The following is a 23,840-nucleotide window of genomic DNA, read 5'->3' as shown; positions in this document are numbered from 1 at the left end:
TTCTCTCTAACCATAACACCCTATCTATCACTTCATCTTTCCCTATGCTTCCTTTTTCCTACTGCTTCATTACCCTTTTGATCACTTCCATTTCCTCCAATTTTTAAGACCTTCATGAACTATTACCCTACTGTAGACTTTATTATTCTCTCTCTTCAACTTCAATCCACTAATTATCAAAGATTGGACTTTGGGTCTTCTCCTTCCTTGAAGTTTTAGGAAACCAAGAAATGCATGGTCACTGGAAAAGCCAGGGACTAAGATGGAACTGCTTCCTTTTTGCATATCCTTTCCTTTAGTACAGGGCTTTGCGAGAGTTCCAAAGTTTTAGAGAACAAACAACTAGACACCTAGAAATAGAGTTTGCAGATAGACAATTCTGAAGAAGCACAAACATAGCAAGAAAATAAGAATTACTTGACTTTTAAGGGACTCTATTCCTTACAGCAGGGGAACAGACCCAGCCAGTGTCAATACCACATTTAGCAGTAAACATGGTAGGGTAAGTTTTGTAACAAGCACATTATCTTTAATTTCATTCTCTCCGAGGACCCAGTGGATATTTTAAACAGTGTTGTCTAGTTTAGGAAGAGACATTCTACCTTTTAGGTCTTGCTATATGGATTCAGTAAATAACCCATAATAAAAAATCAATTAACAATTGATTATATTGAAGAGAACTTTGTCCATTGATATTATTGGGGAACATATTATAATAGTTACTTGATCAAATAGTATTTGAAAACCATTAATCCATACGAGATGGCTCTCATCCCATGAGGATGGGAGAGGTATATGGAACACTGTCATGATGGAAGAAAAAATATATATCAATAAAAAAATTTTTCAAAAAATTACCCCCCCAAAACAAAGGGAAACAGATCATCCTTTATCTTTCAGGGGTGCCCCTAGAACTTTAAGGAGAAAATGTAGCCACCCATACTTGGGCAACCTAACTTACCAGTGTACACATGAATTGGGAAAGTAATGTTTTCCCAATTGTTTTAAGTGATTTCACCAGTGAACTCTGCAAGGTGAAATCACCAAGCATTCCAAGAAATAGACAAAATTCCTTTTGTCTCTGCAATTGCAGTGAACCTAGGCCTGCTGAATGCTTTATTCACCTCTCCAGGAACATCTGGTGAGCAATTTTTTCCCTCTTATAGGATAACATTTTCGTTTTTTGCATCTAATTATAGGTAGAATGTCAATACAGATTTAGTTCAGTTTCTTGAGTAATACATTTATTTGTTAACAATTTCATGGAAGATACACATTCTATGCCTTCCATTAAAAAAAAAAAAAAAAAAAAAAACTTGGACTGACAATCTTGTAACTGTGTGATTGAAAGCACATTGTATTAATTTCTCCTCATTAATCCGATTGCCTCACCTTTCTACTGTCCTTATTATCCATGATAATACCAACTGGATATGTGACAAATTTAAATTGCAAGGTCAGAGGGTCCTTAAAATTAAACCGGTAATCTTTTACAACTCATTAGGTTATGTAAAAGTCAGTATGTTCATCTGAATGAAAAGACCTGGATAACACCATGGGATCCAGAACTGTGTGCCTTATGATTTCTTGTGCTCTTCTGGCTTGGCATATGCATACAAATTACTCAGCAAAGTTTGAACAACCCTGGAAGACAATGATTATACATTCTTTTATTAAAATCTCTCTATTTATGGTAGGATAAGAATTTTCTTCCATTTATATTTCTGATGATTACTGATTTCAAAAACAAGGAGGGGGGTATAATCTATCATTTCCAATTTTTAAATGTAGTTGATTTTCTTTTAGGTTAAATCAATCAGATAATACTTATTAGATATTAATTTTACATAGCCAAAGGAGATACAACTGATTATTAGTAATTAATAGCTACTTGTAGGGATATGGATGGCGTAGATTATGTGATTAAAGGATTCATTTGAATTTTTAATATAAAAGATAGGTCATGGATTCTTTCTTTTTCTTTCACTCTCATCTATTTTCCTATTCTTTTACTGTCATTTTGATGCTTGATTAGACTCCAAATCCCAATAACTCTTCTTCTTCCTTCCATGTGCCCTCATCATAGAGTGATAGTACCCTCATCATGGGGTCATAATAACCCTGCAGTGTGCCATAATTTAAGCATACTCGATTTGTAGACAACAGAACTAAGATGGAATCTTGTCCCCCTTAATTTTTAATTGACCTTAAGAAGGTCATTTAACATTTTTTAGTCTCTGTTTATCAATCCACGAAGTATGGCAGTTGGGTGAAGTAAAAATCTGCTTACTAAGATCTGAGGAGACTTAAAATTATCACCCATATTCATTGTCCCACAAATTTTCTTGAACTTTATTTCAATTCATTATAAAGTTTCAAATCAATATGTTAATACTTTTTTCCTAATACATTATAAAGTTTATTTTGAATACTGCCATGTTACTGATTTTTAGTATAAGGGATTTCAGGCACTTGAGTTTTTCTCTCTAAGCATGCAGCATTACCACTCTAAGATTTCTCTTCCAACCTACCAAACAATCGACACATTGCTTGACCACAGAAGTACAATGAGCAATTTCAGCTCCCAGGACAACTAATCACAGGGAAAACCAATCACAGGTGCCCTCAAATTGATGTGTTTGAAATTTGTGACATGAAATTATGTAAGTAGTAATGAACATATTTGATGTAATTCTAGAAATGCTCGCAATAACATCAAAAGAAAAGAAATTAAAAGTGTAAGTACAGGCAAAGAGAAGATAAAAGTATCTCTATTTCCTGATGACATAATGGATTCCTTATAAAATGCTAAAGGATCAGAAGAGAAATTGATTAAACCAATAATAGCTTTACCAAAGTTGAACACTGCAAGGTAAACCCATTTAAATTAATACATCTATATAGTAGTCTCAAATCTAAGACACACAGAAATAGAATCACATTCAAATTACCTTCCAGGGCTAGCTAGGTGGCACAATGGATAGAGCACCAGCTCTGAAGTCAGGATGACCTGACCTCAGACACTTTAGTCTTCCTAACTGTGCAACCCCAATTCCCTCAGCAAGTAATAATAATAATAATATGATTGTTTCAAAAGATGAAGTTAAAAAAATAAAACACCCATTCCTATTCTCTCTCTCTCTTTTTCTTCTCTTCATTTCCTTCATTCCTCTCTTTCCTCCCTCCTTTTCCCCTTCCTCCCTCCTTTCTTCTCTCTCCCTCTCTTCTTCCCTACAACATACACAAGCAAATAAGAGATAAAGAAGTTCAAGGGATGTATAATGAATAATATTAATTGCTATTATTGTTCATTTGTTTTAAGTCACGATTTTTCTCATCATGACTCCATTCTTGGCAAAGCTACTGGAATGATTTCCCATCTTCTTCTCCAGCTCATTTTTATAGATGATGTACTGAGGCAAACAAGATTAAGGGATTTGCCCAAACACAGATCTGGAAAATATCTGAGCTTATAACCAATATCTTGGTTATAAGATTTATTCCTTGCTCTAGTGGTAGTTATTTGCATGATCTTGGCTATTTCTTGCTTTCTTAAAGTCTATCTTTCTGACTCCTTATACTGTTTTCTTCTTTGACCCAGAAGTTCTAGATTTTGGTCATGCCGTTTGAGTGCTTTCCTTTTTCATACTTCTTTCAGGAAATGATCAATGACTACTTTCTCTTTTCACTTTGCCTATTGACTTTAATAAGAATGAATAGTTGTCATTCATGATCTTTTGAAATATATCTAATTGTTTTATTATCAAAGTTTTCAGGTATTTTGATGAGATTTAGCTTGTCTTTCCTTAAACTCTTTTCAAGGTCAATGGTTTGTTTGTTTGTTTTATAAAGAATATGTTTTATGAGGTTTTTTAGCCTTTTGATTTTCTTCCCATTTTTCTTTTTGTCTCTTGGAGTCACGTGTCTGATTCAGCCCCATTTTCAAGAAGTTAGTTCCTTGGGTAAGGTTTTGTGCCTTCCTGGATAAGTTGTTTATTCTTCTATTTTTTCCTCATTTCCTTTTCATTCTTTCCTCTATAGAAATTATTTCATAGATAGTCTCATTTTCAATTCTTCATTTCTTTTAAAAATTTCATTACAACTGTGGTAAGCCTGTGAACTGTTTGAGGTTCTTCTTATAAAAGATGGTATCTGCGAAGGAAGCTTCTGGGAAGTTGGCATAGTAGATCAGAAAATTCCAAGCTCTCCAGATTTCCCTCACAAACAAATCAAAATTGCACCTTAGGTCAAATATAAAGCAGCAAAAAAAGAATAAATTTGGGACAGAACAGGGATCCTCCTGGAACAACCCAAAAAGACTGGAAGAAAGGCTCCAGGACTGGGGTTAGGGGTGTAAAGTATAAATACCTCCAGGCCAACTCCACAGAAACAGCCAGCAGAGAAATCTGGGGTTGGTAGGATTTAGAGGGAACCTCAGCCATAATCACAGATACTTTTACCTCCCAGACAGCTTGGGGAGTTAGAGGTCTAAGTGAGGGAAGACTGAGGGAACCTTTTATGATTAAGAGCTAGTCCCAGATGTGCTGCCCTGGATGAGAAGGAACCAGCACATCTATGAGTGCAGAAGCAGTAGGTCAGGGATGCTGTTGGCTTTGGGCACTTGCAGGAGGGTAGAGCTTTGGGTTTGAAGTTCCAGGACATAGTGGAGAACTGAAGTGAAGCCAGAGGCACCATACTTTCTCCCCCAGGATTAGAGGTGATTACCAAATAAGTTCTAATTTTTTAAAAATGAGTAGACAAAGAAGAAAGAACCCAATCATAAAAAATTACTATGGAATAGGAAACACCAGAGTTCATCTTCAGAGGATGGCATTGAAGTAAAAAAGCCTCATTTATCCCAATGAGTAACATTAAATGGTTATCTGCTGAAAAAATTATAGAACAACTCAAAAAAAGACTTTAAAAACCAAATGAGAGATTGAGAAAAAAACTTTTAAAAATCCAAGAAAAACAAGAAATTTATAAAAATAAAGTCAACCAACTAGAAAATGAGATTCAGACTCTTAAAGAAGAAAATAATTATTTGCAAATTAGAATTGGGCAAGGGAAAGCTAGTAAAACTATGAGGCCAAGAAATAGAAAAACAAAATATATAGAATGAAAATTAGAACAGAATGTGGAGCATCTTATTTAAAAAAACAGATCTGGAGAAGAGATCAAGAAGAGAAAACATAAGAATAATTAAACTACCTAAAAGTTATGAGCAAAAAAAGAACTTTGTCACAATAATGCAAAAAATAAATAATCAAAGAAAATTATCCTAAAGTGATAAAACAATAAGGGAAAATAGAAATAGGAAAAAAAAATCCATTGATCATCATCTCAAAGATATCCTATAAATAAAATACATAGGAACATTATCATTAAATTTCAAAACTATCAGATCAAAGAGAAAACAAATAAAGATTCAAATATGCTGAACTACAATTAGAATTGTACGTATTTATCAGCAGCTACTGTAAAAGACCATAGGTCCTGGAATATTTTATATCGTCAATTAAAAGAACTAGGCCTTTGGCCAAAAATATTATATCCAGAAAAATAAACCATAATATTAAACAAACAAAAAAATGGACATTTAACTAACTCACAGATGTTCAGGACTTTGTCTCACCCAAATCTGACCTTAATAAAAAAAATGTTAACATACAAAAGCCAACATCAAAGACCAGTTTCAAGACACTTAACAATAGCCAAGTGTTTACACATGGAAATGGAAATGTTATATCTAAGATTGATATCAGTAATTAAGTAATTCAAAAGAAAGATTGGGGCAGAGATGAATATGACCAGACTCTATAAAGCAAAACTGTATAGGAAAAAGTAAAAATAGTAACTATTCTACACGAATGAGGTGCAGGGGAAAAAAACTGATATAGAGGCATTAGATACCAGAGGAGGGTTAGTAGCTCTGAAAACTTACATCAGAAAAGGGTTAAGTAGGAAATAATACATACATACATACATGCTTAAATGCATACATACCACGAAGGCTATAGCATCCTCCAAAATCTATGAAGAAATAAGGGGGGAAGGAATACAATAAGGTGAGGTATAAGAGGGTGTGTAAATTTATGACAGTGGAACAAAGTACATAGATTCATAGAAAAGGGATGAAGAGGGAGAGAAAGAGAGGTATAGGATAAGGTGGGATATTCAAAGATGTTTAGATTAATGAGAGTTAGATAAAGTATGTAGATTAATGGGAATGGGATAAAGAAGGAAGGAAAGGGTAGGGGGCGAAGATAAGAATGGGATCCCTGAGTGGGGAGAGGTTAAGTACAAGACAAGTCAAGGAGCAGAAGTAAAGTAGAAGAGTTAACAGGGATAAGAAATATACACAAACACAATAACAAGGATCAAGAATAGAAATTATTAGGGAAAAAGTAAAGCTAGTAATCATTGATCTCAAAGCCAAGCTTAAGGATTCAATCAAGAGATAAATCTATATTATATCTCAGTCATAATTAATTAATATTGTTTTAGATGCATGACTACATATGTGTGAATATTTATATGTACATATTTATGTGTGTATATGTGTGTGTGTGTGTGTGTGTGTGTGCAGGTAGGTGTATATACAGGTATATGTGGGAATCAATTTGGAATCATAACCAAATAATCATTTAATTGCATATACTGTTTGATTTTGTGACATTACTAATATATATCTTCATTGAGGTCTAAAACTAAGGGAAATGATCTCTTCTAGTCCAAGTATCCTGAGAAGGGAGGAATGGAGAGGGAGAAACAGCCCTCATAATTTAGGAGACTTAACCCTGGTCATTTAGCTAATGTTTATTCAAATCAAGACACATCTTGAACTCAGATCTTTTCAACTTCAAAGCCAGCATTTTATTTAATATGACCTATTTAATTGTACATAAATATAATATACTGTTAACATATGCATCTTCTTTTTATTTTATCAGGGGACAGTTGCTGAAAATTTGGGCCTAATGAGCTATTGGGAATTTTTAAATATCATATTTAAATGGCAATTACTAGCACCCATTTCTGATGAAAATATCACAGTGACTGACACAATAGTTAATGATGTCATAGTGCACTATTTTGTGCCGAAGAAGAAATCCCATGAGCTGAAACGAGCAATTATTTATTACCATGGAGGAGGTGTTAGTTTTAGCAGCATTGGTAAGTATTCCTTTTCCTGGGCCAAAGTCTGCATTTTCTGTTAAATCAAGGAATTGGGTTTTCATTTCTGTGGAAATGCTTTTTTCTGACAGATTCCAGACCCGCTGAATTCGTAATCTTAGAAAACAATATGAGGACTTCTGATATTAAATGACTTGACCAGAGTCACCTTGCCAGGAAGTATTAAGGACAGTATTTAAATTCAGTCTTTATCACATCAGTTCCAATACTCTACTCTACCGCATTTCCTCTAACTTTGCGAATACTATTTTTTCATTTATAAGATTCTATCATGAGAATGTATCTAACAAGAAGTATTAAATTATGTCATTAACAAAATTAAGACCTGCATTTCTTTAATTTATTGCTTTTTAGAGAAGATTCTGCTCAGTGCATTTTGGATTATTTTCTTTTTTTTTTTTTTTTTTTCTATTTTAAAGAAGCATTTACTGTGAATATTTCCAGCTTGGACTTTGATATATTGAAATTGAAATTATAAATCATTTCACATTGGTTTTACATATGTAGCCCCACTCCCAAAGATATGAAAAATTAGTACTAATAACAGCTAGTATTCATGTGTTTTTACAAAGACAATGAAAATGAAAGTCAGTTCTACTAATATAAAGAATCATGGAGATTGGAATGACTCCCTGAATTTACTGCAACTTCCAGACCACCTGGCTAATCAAACTTCAAATAAGCATTCTGTACATCTTTGCTAATTCTAGGAGATTCATTATAGCTTTTTGGTTATTATGGAGAGAGGACTCAGGAATAGTTATCATCTTGTGTCTCTACCACAAGTGATTTCCCCAGGAAAAAGTCTCAGATCCTTGAAAACAGTAACTGTTTCATTTTTGTCTCTGTATTTCTAACATGACTCCTGGCTTTCGGTATTTGCTAGGCAATTCTTGTTAACTGATACAATCAATGAGCTTTTCTTAAATGTCCAGATTCTGTAGGACTTATATTTGACTTTGAAGATACATTGTAAATAAATAAATAAAAAAAAAAGATAGGATCCCTGTCCATAAGGACCTTCTAGGGGGTATACATATCAATTCATTCAGTTCAATCAATAAACACTTATTAAGCACTTACTGTATGATGGCTATTAAGTGCTGTGCATGCAACCCTAAAAGAGCTTACAAGAGAGATAAACATACAGACAACCATATACAAAGTAAACTATATACAAGATAAAAAGGAAATATAATTTATATTTCTTTGGGACTTATATGCATATGGCAAGTAAAGAACAAAGGGAAATAGTCCCTCTCCTCAAAGAGGTCATAGTCCCCTATTTGTTGTTTTTCTGTCTTGTCTGACTTTTCATGATCCTATTTGGGGTTTTCTTGCTTCAGTTCATTTTAGAGATAAGGAAACTGAAGCAGACAGGATTAAGAGACTTAGCCAGGATAACACAGCTAGTAAGTCTCTGAGATCAGATTTGAATTCAGGAAAATTAGTCTGCTTGACTCCATTATATTCACTGTGCCACCTAGCTACTTGTATTCTCCTGTACAATTATAACAAAATGACAGAATACTGTAAAAGGAAAAAGCTAATCCTATAATTCCTACTGGAATACTGAAGAATATATTCTATCTGTGTAAATTTTTTTGGAAGACATGGGACTTGAGGGATGGTTTAAAGAAGAGAAAGCATACCAATGAGTAAGAAGTACTTTCATGTACATAAGATAAGAAAGTTTTGAGAAAATGAGAATTTAAAAAAGATACTGCATATGTAAATATTGATAGAATGATATATGTATGCATATGTGTTTATATATAATATAAATCTACTGATATATGTATGTATTATGTATATTTATGCACTAGCTACACCAAGAACCCCATTACCATTGTTTTAATTCCCAGATTATAGGCTTCCTTAATGAATATGTGTCTGGAGCTCTTCTGCCTGATACTTAGAAAAAAGAGACATGATTATTCCCACAGTGATCCTTGGATAAAATTTAAACTATCTTTTCCTTGAAAAACATTTAACTAGGAAGACAGTGAAAAAAAAGTCTTATAATTCTTAATAAGATGACTAGTAAATGTTGGTCCCTTGAACTCCAGTTATTAAGGAAATGTTGATCAATACTATTGTTATCATCAGTAAAAGGCAACGAATTGTAGTGTGTACATAGTTTAGGCAACAATTTCAAGGTAAATCATGAATCAAATTAATCTCTGAAGTCATGTCTAACTTATTATCTCTAATTTCCATTGAAGATCATGAATTTGCTTCATTTCTTTCAGCCTTTCTCCAATATGACACTTTTGCAAGATTGGCAGCAAACAGGCTGGATGCTGTTATTGTAGGACCTGAGTAAGAAAATTTTCAATAGTTCTTTTGGATATATTTAATGTTATTTTGGATTGTGGTCACATTGTGATAAATTTGGCCAATGTACAAATGACCCACATCCCACATGATTCCTGACCCACCCTTTTTCATACCTGGGGAATTGGTATATCACACTATTTATGGATGAGATTATATTTGGTGATCATGAATGCAAAGATTGGCACTTGTTCCAATTCCATTTTTTTTCAGATGAGAAAACTTGGGTCCAGTCAGTGAATGTGATTTTCTCAAGATTACATAGAAAAGCTGGGATTTCAGCTCAGATTCTCTGACCCTATTTCTAGTTTTTATCACACCACACCACACTGCCTCCAACTCTTTGAAACTCTTTGAAAGTGTTAGATATAAATATCCATTGTCATCACTATCATTATCCTATTTCAGTCCTTATTAAATTAAATATTTACCAACATGCCACTAGATGGAGTTTATCTGGACTTAGTAAATTGAGACTAGGAAAATTAATTACTCTTTTATTATCAAACTGCTTCATTTAAGTTTTAAAATGCCTGTTAACCATATTTATTCTGAACATCAAAGCTGGATGACAAATGTCTTTTTTAAAAAGAAGCCTTATTTCAAAAAGGGCCAATAATCCTGGGTTTTGTCTCTGCAAAAATTTTAGAATGAGAAGTTTTACCATTCTCTTCCAGAACACCCCACACTTTGAGTATAGCCAAAAGTTTCTTGGCCAGGACTAAAAGATAAACAATGCATATTCAATAATGTTTCTTTCTTGCTATCTATACTCTCCGGGATGTGAATGTGAATAAGGAATTGGGATGTGAATTTGAATAAGGAATTGGGATCCTCATTCTTTCATCATTCTTGCTACTAACTATAAATCAACTCTTTTGGCCAACTAATTCTTAAGGATAGAAGAACAAGGATATTAGTGGGAGGGAACATTTTTCCCATTTTGAGTTATGAAAGAATTAAGTTGAAATAAGCATATTTCATAATTTAATTTGAAACTGAATTTAATTGAAGAAAATTAATTTAATTTGAATGTGTTAGGAACATGCCTATAATATAAAAGATGATTTACTTTCTTATGGAACTGTGCCTTTAAGGAATTGTTAAATACATTTATCTTTCCCCATGGGCCCTATAATTTGAATTTGTGACATTTTTCTCTAATTTGTTCTAGATCAGTAGTGCCATATTGAAATAAAAATGGGGCCACTAAAATATACATAAGAATCCCTGCAGGCCATATGATAACTCAGAAGACAACCTATTGAGATTGCAAGGGTCATTTGGCTGTGACTTCATTTGGCTGTGACTTCATTTGGCTGTGACATCTGTCATTCCATTGATCTTGAGGGTTGATTTAGCTGATTTGAATAGCTAGATGATGTTCCCTTCCTCCCTCACTACTCCATATGCATCTCTCCCAAAGTGTGGACTCAATTTAAGAAAACATCTTCAATTCTTCTTTCTTCTTCCAATGACTTTCTTCAGTCAAGAATATATGAGTAGGTGCATTCCCCTACTAGATCAAGTTCTCAAGATTTATTTGTAAGAGAATATAGGCTGGGGCAGCTACGTGGCACAGTGGATAGAGCAACAACCCTGAAATCAGGAGGGCCTGAGTTCAGATTTGAACCCTGGGCAAATCACTTAACCCCAACTGCCTCAGCAAGAAAAAAAAAAGAAAGAAAGGAAATAAAGAGAAATGTTCTGTTCTGTTTTTATTTGTTTGGTTAAATATTTCCCAATTACATTTTAATCTTATTTATACAACACTTGCATTGTTGCCCTCTCTTCTATAAGATCATATAGCAAACTAGAAGCTACATAGCAATGAAGTCCAAGTGTTCCATGAACACATTGAAAAGAGATTCTATGGATCTTTCTTCTCCATTCATTGGAGAATGAATAACCAAGAGTAAATAAAAATTGTTTTAAGCTCCAAACAAAAATTATTGCAAAAACAATTATTTTGATTGTATAGAAATTAGCAAAAAAGACAACTAAATAAATATTATTCAACTGCAGATAGTCAACTGTTCCTTTCCCATCCTGGAAATTTCCTTCTAGTCAGAATAATTTGAATACATTTGAAATTTGTTTCTTTGACCTGATCTGCCACTTTCAAGGTGCCTGCGGCCACCCTTTGGACTTTTCAGGGTGATCCTCTTGATCTCAAGTCCCACATTGTCTCAACAGAATGTAACCTGCCCAGGGAAAGATAACATTTCATCTTTGACAATATAGCCTCATCACTAAGCACAATGCCTGGTACAAAACAATGTTTCATAAAGACATGTTAAATCAAAACCTTTATTTTCTCCCTAAATAAATATAATTATAATATAATGGGTATTAGGATTTTGGGAATCAATGGATAGAATTTCTTTTTGGAGGCGATTTTCATGGACTCCATCTCTTCTAGAATAGAAAGTTTTGCTGTAATAGCATAGAGGCACCTAGAGCAAAATGTTAAATGCCTTCTTATTCTTTTTTGGGCAGCTAAGTGGTACAGTCACTAGAATGGCTGGCCTGAAGTCAAATCTAACCTCTTACTAGTTTAGTGATCCTAAGTCACCTGACCCTTTTTACCTCAGTTTCCTCACCTGTAAAATGAACTGGAGATGGAAATAGCACGCCATTCTAGCATCTTTGTCAAGAATACCCCAAATGGAGTCATGAAGAGTCAGACATGACTGAACAATAACATTTTTCTTTTAAAGCTTTCGAAAATTTCCTAAATATCTCCATCCAACTCAGTGGAATGATGCTTATAATTTTGTGAAGTCTTTCCTACAACCTGAAAATCTTGCCAAATATGGTGTAGATCCAAACAGAATCTGTTTTTTAGGAGATAGTTCTGGTGGTGGTATGGCAGCTTCTATGATCCAACAGGTAAGATACTAAATTCTTTCATCTTATTGCTTTTTTATATTTATTGCAATGAATGTCTATACTGTGACCACTGTGGTATAGAAAACAGAAGCTTGGACTTGAAATTGGGTTTGAATCTTGGTTCTGATACCAATAGCACCGTGATCATAGACAAGTCACTTATTCTTAGGAAGACACTCCGTATTGGGAATCTAATCCTGCTGACTTATATGAATTAAAAATGCCTAGTATTTGAGATGATTCAAAAATTGAAATTGACTTTTCTCTCCTGCTGCTATGTGGTATTGGACTATTCTGATTTAATGAATATTCTGGTCTTTGCAGGTCATGAGTGACCCTGAAATTACCATTAAACCTAAAATTCAGGTTTTAATTTACCCCGGCTTACAGATGCTTGATACAGACTTGCCATCCTATAGGGAAAATGAATTTGGCATAATGTTGCCTAAGGCCATAGCAATAAAATTGATGAGTGAGTATCATACCCCTGATGAATCCCTTGAGCAAGCCATGAAGATTAACCAACATATACCTGTTGAATATAGCCATCTCTTCAAATTTATTAACTGGAGTATCTTGCTTCCTGAGAAGTTTAAAAAAGGCCATGTGTATAACAACAGAATTTATGGAAGTTCTGAAATGGTAGAAAAGTTTCCAGGGATTGTAGATCCTAAAATAAGCCCATTATTGGCCAATGATTCAATACTGAGCCTTCTACCACTAACATACATACTCACGTGTCAACATGATGTCTTAAGAGATGATGGGCTCATGTATGTTTCCCGTCTACGCAGCAATGGAGTACAAGTGTTCCATGAACACATTGAGAAAGGATTCCATGGATCTCTCTTCTCCATTCATTGGCCATATAATTTAGATATTGGTTGGAAATTAATAGATAATGTACTTACTTGGATAAATGAGAATTTATAGTTCTTGCATATACATATATGACCTGTATCAAATTGCTAATCTCAAGGAGGAGACACGGGAAGGAAGGAGGGAGGAAATCTGGAATTCAAAATATTTTGAAAACAAATATTTTTAAAATGTATGTGTCACTGGAAAAAAATATACCATTCCTATATCATGTAAAAATAAAAATAGTCACTGGATAACATGTAGTCCCCAATTTATACATGTTGTATGTTCTAAAATCTGACTTGTGAATCATTTCTTTGTAATTCAGGACATATTTTCTCTCAAAAATAATTGTGTCTATAGCTATTAGGTCCTTCTCATGACCAACACCAATCCCTCTATTTGTATCCCTCTTATGTAATGCTATCCAATGTCATTCACCTTTCTCTTAATCTTTAGTCTCTCCCTATTGACTCTTTTGTTATTGCCTATGATCAAAGCCAGTCTTCCACATCTTTTAAATCTTGAATGTTGGTTCTGATACCTACTAGCAATGAGATCATAGGCAAATGACTAATTTTTAAGAAGACCCTCCATATTGGGAAGATAATCCTGCTGCCTTGCATGAAAGTTTTATGCCTAGTATTGATTTGTATTTCTCCATTTGGTAAATTATAGTGGATCTAAATTAGTAACATAACCTACTATGCTGTTGTTCTTTGTCCTTCATTTTCAAAGAGGACCAGTAATATCATGGGTGATGTCTTGACTTGTGAATTATATTTAAGTGAGGCAGAATTGCACAAAGTCATCAGCCTTAATCTCTTTTCCTGAGTCCAGTAGGAGCACAAAAGTAAAGATGACTGGCCATGGCCCAAAATGCAGTGGATGACCTCTTTGTCTTCAATGCCAGACTAAGCTCTAAGTGCCCCCACAGCACCTAATTCACAGCCATTGGAACAAATTGTTCTAAATTGCTAGTCTTCAACATGCTTGGGATAGCCATCCCCCTAACTCACCAATAGATTTGGGAGCTGTTGTTTATTCTCAGTCTGGTTCAACTTTTCTCCTAAGACAGTTTACAGGAGTGTGGACATTGAACATGCTACAGATTCTTGGAGCCACAGGTAAAAGTTAGGTGAAGGTAGACCCCAAATGAAGATGAGCAGCCCTGACAAAGGCTCAGCAAGTCCTCACACCTGAGGTTCTGTCCTTCCTATATACCCCAACCTACTATATACTATGCTGCTGTAAGGTGAGGTGATTAATTTCCACAACCCCACCCTACATCAAATAACTGATCATAAATCCATCAATCAATTTCAATCATATAAGCTTTCATATATAAGCCTTGGATTAAGTGTGAAATGTTCTTAAAAATAAAATGAAGTTGTACAAGAATCTTTTTAAGACAGTCCTAACTTGGCCATACCTCAGGGATTGCTGATAAATTATCAACAATTGAGAAACAATGCCTGGAGATATCCCTTAGTGACTTGAAAGTAGCTGAGGCCTTGAGAACTAAAAACCTACCTATTTTCCCCTGGATGGTGAATGAACGTGTGGAAGAATGAGTTACGTGCTTTACATCAACTATTTTTACTATATCTTCTTCTTCAGTCAAACTTTCCAAAAGAATGCTTCAAGATATCTGAATAAATCGAGTCTCAATTGGTAGCATAAATGACATTTTCTCCAAAGGATCCCCTTCTATCTTTGAGCTTCAGTTTCCCTTTTGACAAATTGAAAGCCCAGTAAAGCCCAAATCATGTACTTGGCTTGGTCCTTCTGACTCCAAGGCCAATGCTCTTTCCATTGTGCCATCTTGCTGCTCCTCTGTATTTGGCTTAGGACATGGATTTCATCTCTGAATGAAAACCTCAAGGACACATGAATTCATCTAGAAAGCTACTCCTTCTAATGATGTAGTTCCTAGCCCTTAATATGACTGAAGCAGCTTCTCTGGGAACAATCTTAATCCTGGTGAAGTCCAAGCTTGTATATATGAGTTTCTCTCACCTTAACCAGGCTGGTCTTCTAGAGCAAACTTCTCACTGAAGCCTGTTGAACCTCTATTGAATTTAATAATAATATTTACCTTCCTTTTGGGTGGTCTTTGATGATTCTGGGTCACCTCCCTGCTGTGAGTCAGTGTCACAAAAGGATTTCTGGAAAGGATCTCTGAATGGAGTGTCTTCGAATCTCTGCTGTAGGCAACAAATAATAACTGAAAAAAAATCAAGAGAAATAGGGAAATGTAGAAAACTTATTTTTCAAGAGATGTCATGCATTCCCACTGCTTCATTGTATGGATGAAACTGTGGGAAACTGAGTCCCCGAGAGATTAAGGTAACCAGCCCATGGACACACAGCTAGTGAATATCTGAGGTTTTGAGGCATTTGAGATGAGAATATCCTGAGGAAATCCCTCCATTGCATCATGTTGACTCTCAGCACAACTGAGGCAAAGACAAGTCAGCAGAACCTGGAAAATGATGTAGACATTGTAAATAGAAATATCAGCACCAAAAAGATAGGAAAAACTAAATACTCTGAAACTGAAATGGCCAAGCTGGACCCCAAGAAATGGGGTAAGAGGAATTTTTCTCCTTGTCCGATACCAGTATCATTGCAGGTATGGAAGATTATGGGTGTGGAGGGCAAATGTAAATCAATATTTTCAGTGTATACGCTGGTTTTAATCAATGTCATTGTTTCTTCTCTTTTTTATTTTTTAGTGTTCAATGGGGTTCAGCCAGGAGTGTGGGAATAGTTGGAGGATCAGGGGAATAGAGTGAGAAACCTAAAAGATGTGAAAAAATATATATCAACATAATTTTATTACAATAAAAACTTTGTTATTTTCCAATTAATCAAAAGCATGTTTTTAATAGCAAAATAATGAAAAGTTCATGTTTCATATATAGGGTTGATCAGACAACCACCAGAGAAAAGGGAAAAGTCACTGTAGCCTTCACTATTGCCTGAGACACTGCTGCCACCTCATGGTAGAGTTCCCAGAAGACACTATCTGTATGCTGTTAGCATATTTTAATGAATAAACATAAATTCTGGTGGCTCTTGCAGTCTCTATATCTTTCAGTCAACTAAATGATTGGGAAAATGTAATCTATTATAGAAAATTTGTATCTCTTTTTTCACACTTTTTTCTTTGTCATCTTTTCCCCAGTGGAAGTTGAAAGAGACCTTACAACTCATCTTAGTTAATCTTTTATTCCATATGAGGAAAGAGAGACAAAGTGGTGAAGTTGCTTGTCCCAGGGAGCAAGTAAAGTGTCAGAGGTTGGAGAAAAACCCTACTCCATACCCAGCAATCCTCTCACTGAACCAAGGTTCCTCCTGATGCATTCTTATGAAGATTTTATAAACATGGGGAAATAAACAGGAAACAAGAAAATATAGAATGTAATTGCGGATCTCTTCCCATGTATTCCCAAAATACATTCCTGTGTATTTTCCATTCAGTTTTCATTTTTAAGAATGACTCTTCTCGTGAGCAATTCCAGGGCAGAAAATCGTTCTTGTGGACTCTCTCAGATGAGAGCACAGGCCAGATGAATAGTAAACATACATCTGCTTAGATCATAGCACCTTGAAAGAACTGAAAACTTACAGATCCCCAGAACGAGGTTGGGAAATCAACAGTAGAGGAATTAGATGAGGGCTGATAGTTCTGAAAACCTACTTTCATAGGGAATAGATTAAAGAGGGAACAATACATATATAAACCAAGAAGGGTATAACACCCTCCAAATTCTATAAAGAAATAAGGGGAGGAGTGAATCAGATAAGGTAGATATGAAAAAGTGTGTAAATCAATTTAGATTAAGGGGAAAGGAATAAAGAAGTAGGGGGGAAAGGTATAGGATAAGGTGTGGTACAAAGGGTATGTGGATTAGTGGCAGTGGGATAAAATGTGTAGGTTAATGGTGAAGGGATAAAGGGTAGGGCTAGAAGATAAGGGAGGAATTCATGGCGGGGTTGGGGGAGACAATTAAGTAATAGCAAGGCAATTTAATAGGTATAATAAAATAAAATAAATAAAAGTAGAAGAATTAGCAGGGATGGGAAATTATATATAAACATATTATGTACAAACATGATAATTATAGTCAGGAATAGAATTTATTTTTAAAAATAGTAGAAGTAATAGTCATTGATCTGAAACAAAGTGAAATTTAGAGGAGACTCCATCACCATATCCAAAGTACTAATTAAAATTTACATACCCTTTGATCCAGCAGTATCTCTACTGTGTCTGTATTCCAAAGAGATCATAAAAAAGACAAAAGGACCCACATGTGCAAAAATATATGGCTCTTTTCAACAATTAGATGATTCAGGCCATTTCCAGTACATTTATAATGGAGAGAGCCATCTGCATCCAGAGAGAGGACGAAGGGGACTGAATGTGGATCACAGTATAATATTTTCACGTTTGTTGTTGTTTTTGTTGTTTGCTTGCTTGATTTTTCTTTCTCATTTTTTTTTCATTTGATCTAATTTTTCTTGTATAGCATGACAAATGTGGAAATATGTTTAGAAGCACTGCATATGTTTTACCTATATTGAATTATTTACTATCTAGGGGAGGGGGCAAAGGAGAAGGGAGGGAGAAAAATTTGGAACACAAGGTTTTACAAGGTTGAATGCTAAAAATTATTTTTGCATGTATTTTTAAAATAAAAAGCTATTATTTTAAAAATGTTCAAAGACTCCATCAAGAGTAATGTCAGTCATTTCATATTGTTTTAGATATATGCATTTGCATATATTGCATATGTGTATGCAAATGCATATGTGTGTGTGTGCATATGTACATTGGTATATGTTTGTGTGTATGTAGATAAGTGTATTTGTGTGAATATAAATAAATCCATGCTTAAGTGCAGCTTGCTTGAGGGAAAAAGAGAAAAGGAAAGGGAAGGAGGAAGAGTGCACAGAAGAGAACAAAATAAAAACTACAAGGAAGCAAAAAAAAAGATGGACAATTATGACATATGATGCCTTTTATTATTATATGGAAATTTCTTGTTACATATTTTGAACACCTCTCTGATGTTCAAATGGGCACGATAATGTTATTTTGATTTTTTATTTAATCTTTTTCTTTTTCAATTTTTTCTTATTTTCCACTTAAGTTTTTTAAAAAGATGCCAGACCTTTAAAAAAAATAACCCAGCTGCACAAAAAACCATGAGCACAGTACAGCTTTAATATAAAGTTAAAATTTAAAAAAAAAAAAAAAATAGGCTGCAAAAATGAACAAACAACAGAAAAGAAATCTGACTACAGAAAATTGCTACAGTGGCACAGAAGATCAAAACACAAACTCAGAAGACAGCAAAATCAAAACTGCCACATCAACAAAAACTGCCTCAAAAAAAAAAGTGAATTAATCTCAGGCTCAAAAAGAATTTGTGGAGAGCAGCTAGGTGGCGCAATGGATAGAGCACCAGCCCTGACATCAGGAGAACTTGCGTTCAAATGTAACCTCAGACACTTAACACTTCCTAGGTGTGTGACCCTGGGCAAGTCACTTAACCCCAATTGCCTCCGCAAAAAAAAAAAAAAAAAAAAAAAAAAAAAAAAAAAAAAAAAAATCATGGAAAAGTTCAAAAAGGATTTTAAAAAACAAATAAAAGAGGTAGAGGAAAAATCGGGGAAAGAAATTAAAGTGATGCAAGAAAGTTATGAAAAATGAGTCAACAGCTTGGTAAAAGAAGCATAAAAGTAATACTGAAGAAAATAACATCTTAAAAGCAGAATAAACCAAATGGTAAAGAGAGACACAAAAAATATACTGAAAAGCAGAATTGAACAAATGGAAAAAATATACAAAAATTCACTAAAGAGAAAAACTCCTTAAAAAGTAAAATGAAATGAAATGAAAAAGGAAGTACAAAAGCTCATTAAGAAAAAAAGTTCCTTAAAAATAGAACTGAGTAAGAAGAAGCTAATAACTCCATGAGACATCAAAAAAAAAAAAAAAAAAAAAACCCAAAATCAAAAGAATGAAAAGATAGAAGAAAATGTGAAATATCTCATTGGAAAAAACCAACTGGCCTGGAAAATATAGCAAATATGATTTAAGAATTTTTGGACTACCTAAAAGTCATGATCAAAAAAAGAAGCTAGAAATCATCTTTCAAGAAATTATCAAGGAAAACTGCCATAATATTATAGAGGTTAAAATATCAATTGAAAGAATCTACCAATTACCTCCAGAAAGAGATACCAGGATGAAAACTCTCAGGAATATTATAGCCAAATTCCATACCTCCCAGATTAAGCAGACAAAACTGCAAGTAGCCAAAAAGAAACTATTCAAATGTCATGGAGCCATAGTGTAGCAGTTTCTACATGAAAAGATCAGAGGACTTGGAAAATAATATTCTAGGAAACAAATTAGTAGGATAACAACCAAAAATCACCTCCCAGCAAAACTGAATAATCTTTCAGGGGGAAAAGGATATTCATTAAAATAGAGTCTTTTTGAATATTGCTAATGAAGAGATCAGAACCAAACAGAAATTTTGACTTTCAAAAACAAGATTCAAGAAAAGCATAAAAAGGCAAACAGGAAAGAGAAATCATACCAAATTCAATAGGGTTGAACTGTTTACATTCCTACATGGAAAGATGATACACATAAATCTGAAGAACTTTATAATTATTAGGTCAGTTGGGAGAATATCTAGACAGAGGAAATGAGTTCGAGTTAAATATGATGAGAAGGTATCTTTAAAAAAATAAAATTATGAAGGGAGAAAGATGAATGTACTGGGGGAAGATGGAAGAGACGTGAGGGTGACACTTGAACCTTACTCTCATATACTCAGGTGAGTATAGAAATCTATCTTACATTACAAAAAGGCATGAGGGAAAAAGTATAAAAGAAGTGTTGGACTGGGAGTGACAGTAATCAGAAGCAAAACACTTTTGAGAATGAACAGAGTGAAAGAGGAAAAAGACAGAGCCATAGATAGAGAAATAGGGGGGAAATAGGATGGTGGGAAATACACAATTAGTCATCACAAAAAATTATGTCGAATCTTACTGATAAAGGCCTCATTCTCAAATATATAGAGTATTGAGTCAAATTAAAAAGAAAAAGAAGATTGGGACATGATCTTTGAGAGATGGACTGAACACTTCCATAGTGTTCTCAACAGAGCATCATCAATCAATGCTGAAGCTATTGACCGTTTATTTGAAATCAATTATTGAAATTAATTGAAATTCCTAGTTGAAGTTCCAACTGAAGAAAAGATTTTGAATTACCACAACATGTGGTAAATCACTAGGTGCCGATTCTATTCCAGGTGAGATTTACAAGGTGGAAGGTTCCATTGCTCATGCAAATGCTGACTGAAATTCTCCAGATTATATAGCAAGGAGTTATGCTCCAGGAATTCAAGGATGCCTTCATTTTCTACTATTATAAAGAGATATAAAAAAGGAAAAGGATCTATATGACAAAAATAATTCTAGCAGCTCTTTTCGTGGTGGCAAAGAATTGGAAACTAAGAGCATGTCTGTCAATTGGGGAAAGGCTGAACAAGTTGGGGCATATGGTTGTAATGGAATGTTATTGTACTATAAGAAATGAGAACCAAGATATTCTGGAGCTACATGAACTGATACAAAGATAAGCAAACCAGGAGAATACTATACAAAGTACAGTTATACAAAGTATGATAATCAAATGTGAATGACTTACTTTCAGCAATACAATGATTCAAGACAATTCAGGAGTTATGATGAAAAATGCTATCCACCCCCAGAGAAAGAATTGATGGAATATGAAGGCAGATTGAAAACTTTTCTTTAAACTTTATTTTCTTGGGGGGTTTTTGGTTGGTAGGGGTCTTTTTTTTTCTTTTACAATATGACTAATAAGAAAATATGTTTTGCATAACTACACATACAACCTATATCAAATTGCTTGCCTTTTCAATGAAAGGGGAGAGGAGGGAGTAAAGGAGAGAATCTGGAACTCAGCATTGTTTAAATGAATGTAAAAAACTGTTTTTACATGTAATTGGGAAAATAAAATAATAATTTTTTAAAAGATCAATAGAGAATTATGGTATATGAATGTTATGCAATATTATTGTTCTGTAAGAAATGACCAGCAGGATGAATACAGAGAGCCTTGGAGAGACTTACAGGAATTGAAGCTAAGAGAAATGAGCAGAATCAGGAGATCATTCATTATATACTTCAACATCGATACTGTATGAGGATGTACTCTGATGAAAGTGGATTTCTTTGACAAAGAGAAGATCTAATTCAGTTCCAGTTGATCAATGACGGACAGAAGCAGCTACACCCAGAGAAGGAACATAGGGAAATGAGTGTAAATTGTTCGCATTTTTGTTTTTCTTTCCAGGTTATTTTTATCTTCTGAATCCAATTCTTCCTGTGTAACAAGAGAACTGTTCAGTTCTGCACACATATATTGTATCTAGGATAGACTGTGATATATTTAACATGTATAAGACTGCTTGGCATCTAGAGGAGGGGGTGAAGGGAGGGAAGGGAAAAGTCAGAACAGAAGTGAGTGCAAGGGATAATGTTGTAAAAATTACCCAGGCATATGTTCTTAAAAAGTTACAATAAAAAAAAAAAAGATCAATAGAGCACTAGCAATTTTAGATTGATGAATCAATCCTAGGTGTTAGTGATGATTTTGAGATGTGGATATAGTAATAAACTAACAAGATGGCACCGATAAGAATTAGTCTGTTCCCTACTATCAAAACCCTATAAAAATGAGACACCTTCCCATGGCATGACTATCTGCTACTGTCGGCTACTGCTGCCCTAGTGCTCCCGGTGTTGACCCATAGTTCCATAGGTGACCCTCTGTTTCCCTCCTCCTTCCCACTCTCTTCCCCATGCTGCCCTGCTTCCATCCACCACCCTACCCCCATCCCCACGCTATTTGCCTCTGTACTCTTTCTTCCCTTTTGCTATTTGCCTTTGTGTCCTAGATCTTTTTAAAGTGTAATTGGAGCATTACTTCCCACTTGCTGCCATCATGGGTTTTCCCAGCAAATATCCAAAAAATGGGGCATGACTGTCCCACATTCACAGGTGTCTCCTTTATGGTCCCATTCTTTTAGTCTCAATTAATAATTCCATAAATTTATTAGCAACTCAATTGCCGCAGTTGATGGGATACTCTGGGAAACAACGATGGCCAATCAGGTTGTGCAAAGTGAGGCAGCAATCTATTCCTTCCTTTTTATCTATTCAAAAGTATTTTGCTTACCTATGATACTGCCTCACCCTAGACCCCAGGAGCCTCTTTTCCATGCGCACGCTAGAGAACCGCAGAGCTGATCCTGCCAGCTGTATACACCCCCTCCATTGAGGTGTCTGTAAGGGATAAAAAGCTACCCCTGCATCCTTGATATGTCTGTGCAATACAAACCCCTTACTCTCTGCCCATTACCACAGATTTCTTCCTCTATACATTGATTTTCCCTCTTTTCAGGTTAGGGGGAGGCGTCTCTGCCCCGGTGCCACGTGGATCACAGCTGCCCACCCCCACTTCTGCTTTGTGCCCGCTGCCCTAGCTCTGGGAGCCCCTACCTCCATGTGTAGAGAACTGAAGCACCCCGCCCCCATGGCTGTAAGTGGATGGCTGCCTCCTCTCCCTCCCCTCCTGGGTAGAGCTAATACATGGAAATGTTGGTTAAAGGTTTAGGTTAGGAAGAGACCCTTCACGTACCTTCATTGTTCCACAGAGTCCCTGAGTTAAAGGTATCTGGCCCGTGGCTCTCGGGTACCCGACTGTTAGGGCCGGTCCCTCCCAGCCGATGGGCACAGGTAAGCCTGAACTGCTGACACCCCCTAAAAGAGCCAAGGCGTTTGCCGGCAAGCAGCAGTGAGGAAATAACCTTTGCCCTGATACACATCCCGTCCTCCACCAGTGCAAGTAGCAACCTTGGCCAGGTAGGAGAGAAAGGATAGAAAGCTTTAATTCTCCCGAAGCTCTGAGGGGATCAGAGGCAGCCAATAGAAGAGTCCCTCCCTTCCCTCCCGCTCCTGGGTCTCCAGCCATTGGATGGTCACTAACACCTGCCCAGGTTCCTAGCAACTGATACAGCTAACATCTATCTCCGCCAGGCAGAGGCAGAGGCAAGGAAGGTGGGGCTACTGGAAAGGGAAGTGGCCCCCAGTGACCGAATCTCCTGCCGCTGTTTTCGCCAGAGATGTTCCCCCCAGACCCAAAGGATACCGGCCATCAAATCCCTGAGTTGTCCCGGCCCACGCTTTGCTCAGAAAATTATACAAGGAATCCCTTATTTTTAATGCCCATGTCTCCTTGCAAGGGAAATTACCAGGATCTCCTTGATACTACTTGTCAGTGTGATGGAGAACTCTGGGAAAATCTCTGGGCAGGCAGCCTGGATATCTACTGCAGGTCGGTCTCTCCTCTCCTCGGAGAAGACGGGATAAGGAAGTGGATAAAGAATGGGTAACGTAAAAAAAAAAGAAAAAGAAAAAAATAAAGAATA

At 35.4% G+C, this 23,840-nt stretch overlaps 1 protein-coding gene across 1 annotated transcript; it reads left to right on the top strand.

Moving 5' to 3' along the window:
- The first annotated feature begins 1,555 nt into the window (after window positions 1–1,555).
- LOC100921780 (arylacetamide deacetylase) lies at window positions 1,556–13,359 on the top strand. Its single transcript, XM_003766078.1, has 5 exons — window positions 1,556–1,693; window positions 6,954–7,176; window positions 9,450–9,519; window positions 12,255–12,426; window positions 12,751–13,359. The coding sequence occupies exons 1-5, from the start codon at window positions 1,556–1,558 to the stop codon at window positions 13,357–13,359; spliced, it is 1,212 nt and encodes a 403-aa protein (XP_003766126.1).
- Window positions 13,360–23,840: the final 10,481 nt, after the last annotated feature.

This window comes from Sarcophilus harrisii, chromosome 3, assembly GCF_902635505.1.
Source record: "Sarcophilus harrisii chromosome 3, mSarHar1.11, whole genome shotgun sequence".
Lineage (NCBI taxonomy): Eukaryota > Metazoa > Chordata > Mammalia > Dasyuromorphia > Dasyuridae > Sarcophilus > Sarcophilus harrisii.
This window is presented reverse-complemented; position numbering and strand designations above follow the sequence as displayed.

Bases quoted from the DNA above. Each gene is read 5' to 3' on its own strand.
- LOC100921780 (XM_003766078.1), top strand. From the start codon at position 1,556: ATGGGATCCAGAACTGTGTGCCTTATGATTTCTTGTGCTCTTCTGGCT. The intron at 9,520-12,254 runs GTAAGAAAATTT...TTTCTTTTAAAG, and splicing joins GCTGTTATTGTAGGACCTGA to CTTTCGAAAATTTCCTAAAT. The intron at 12,427-12,750 runs GTAAGATACTAA...TGGTCTTTGCAG, and splicing joins CAGCTTCTATGATCCAACAG to GTCATGAGTGACCCTGAAAT.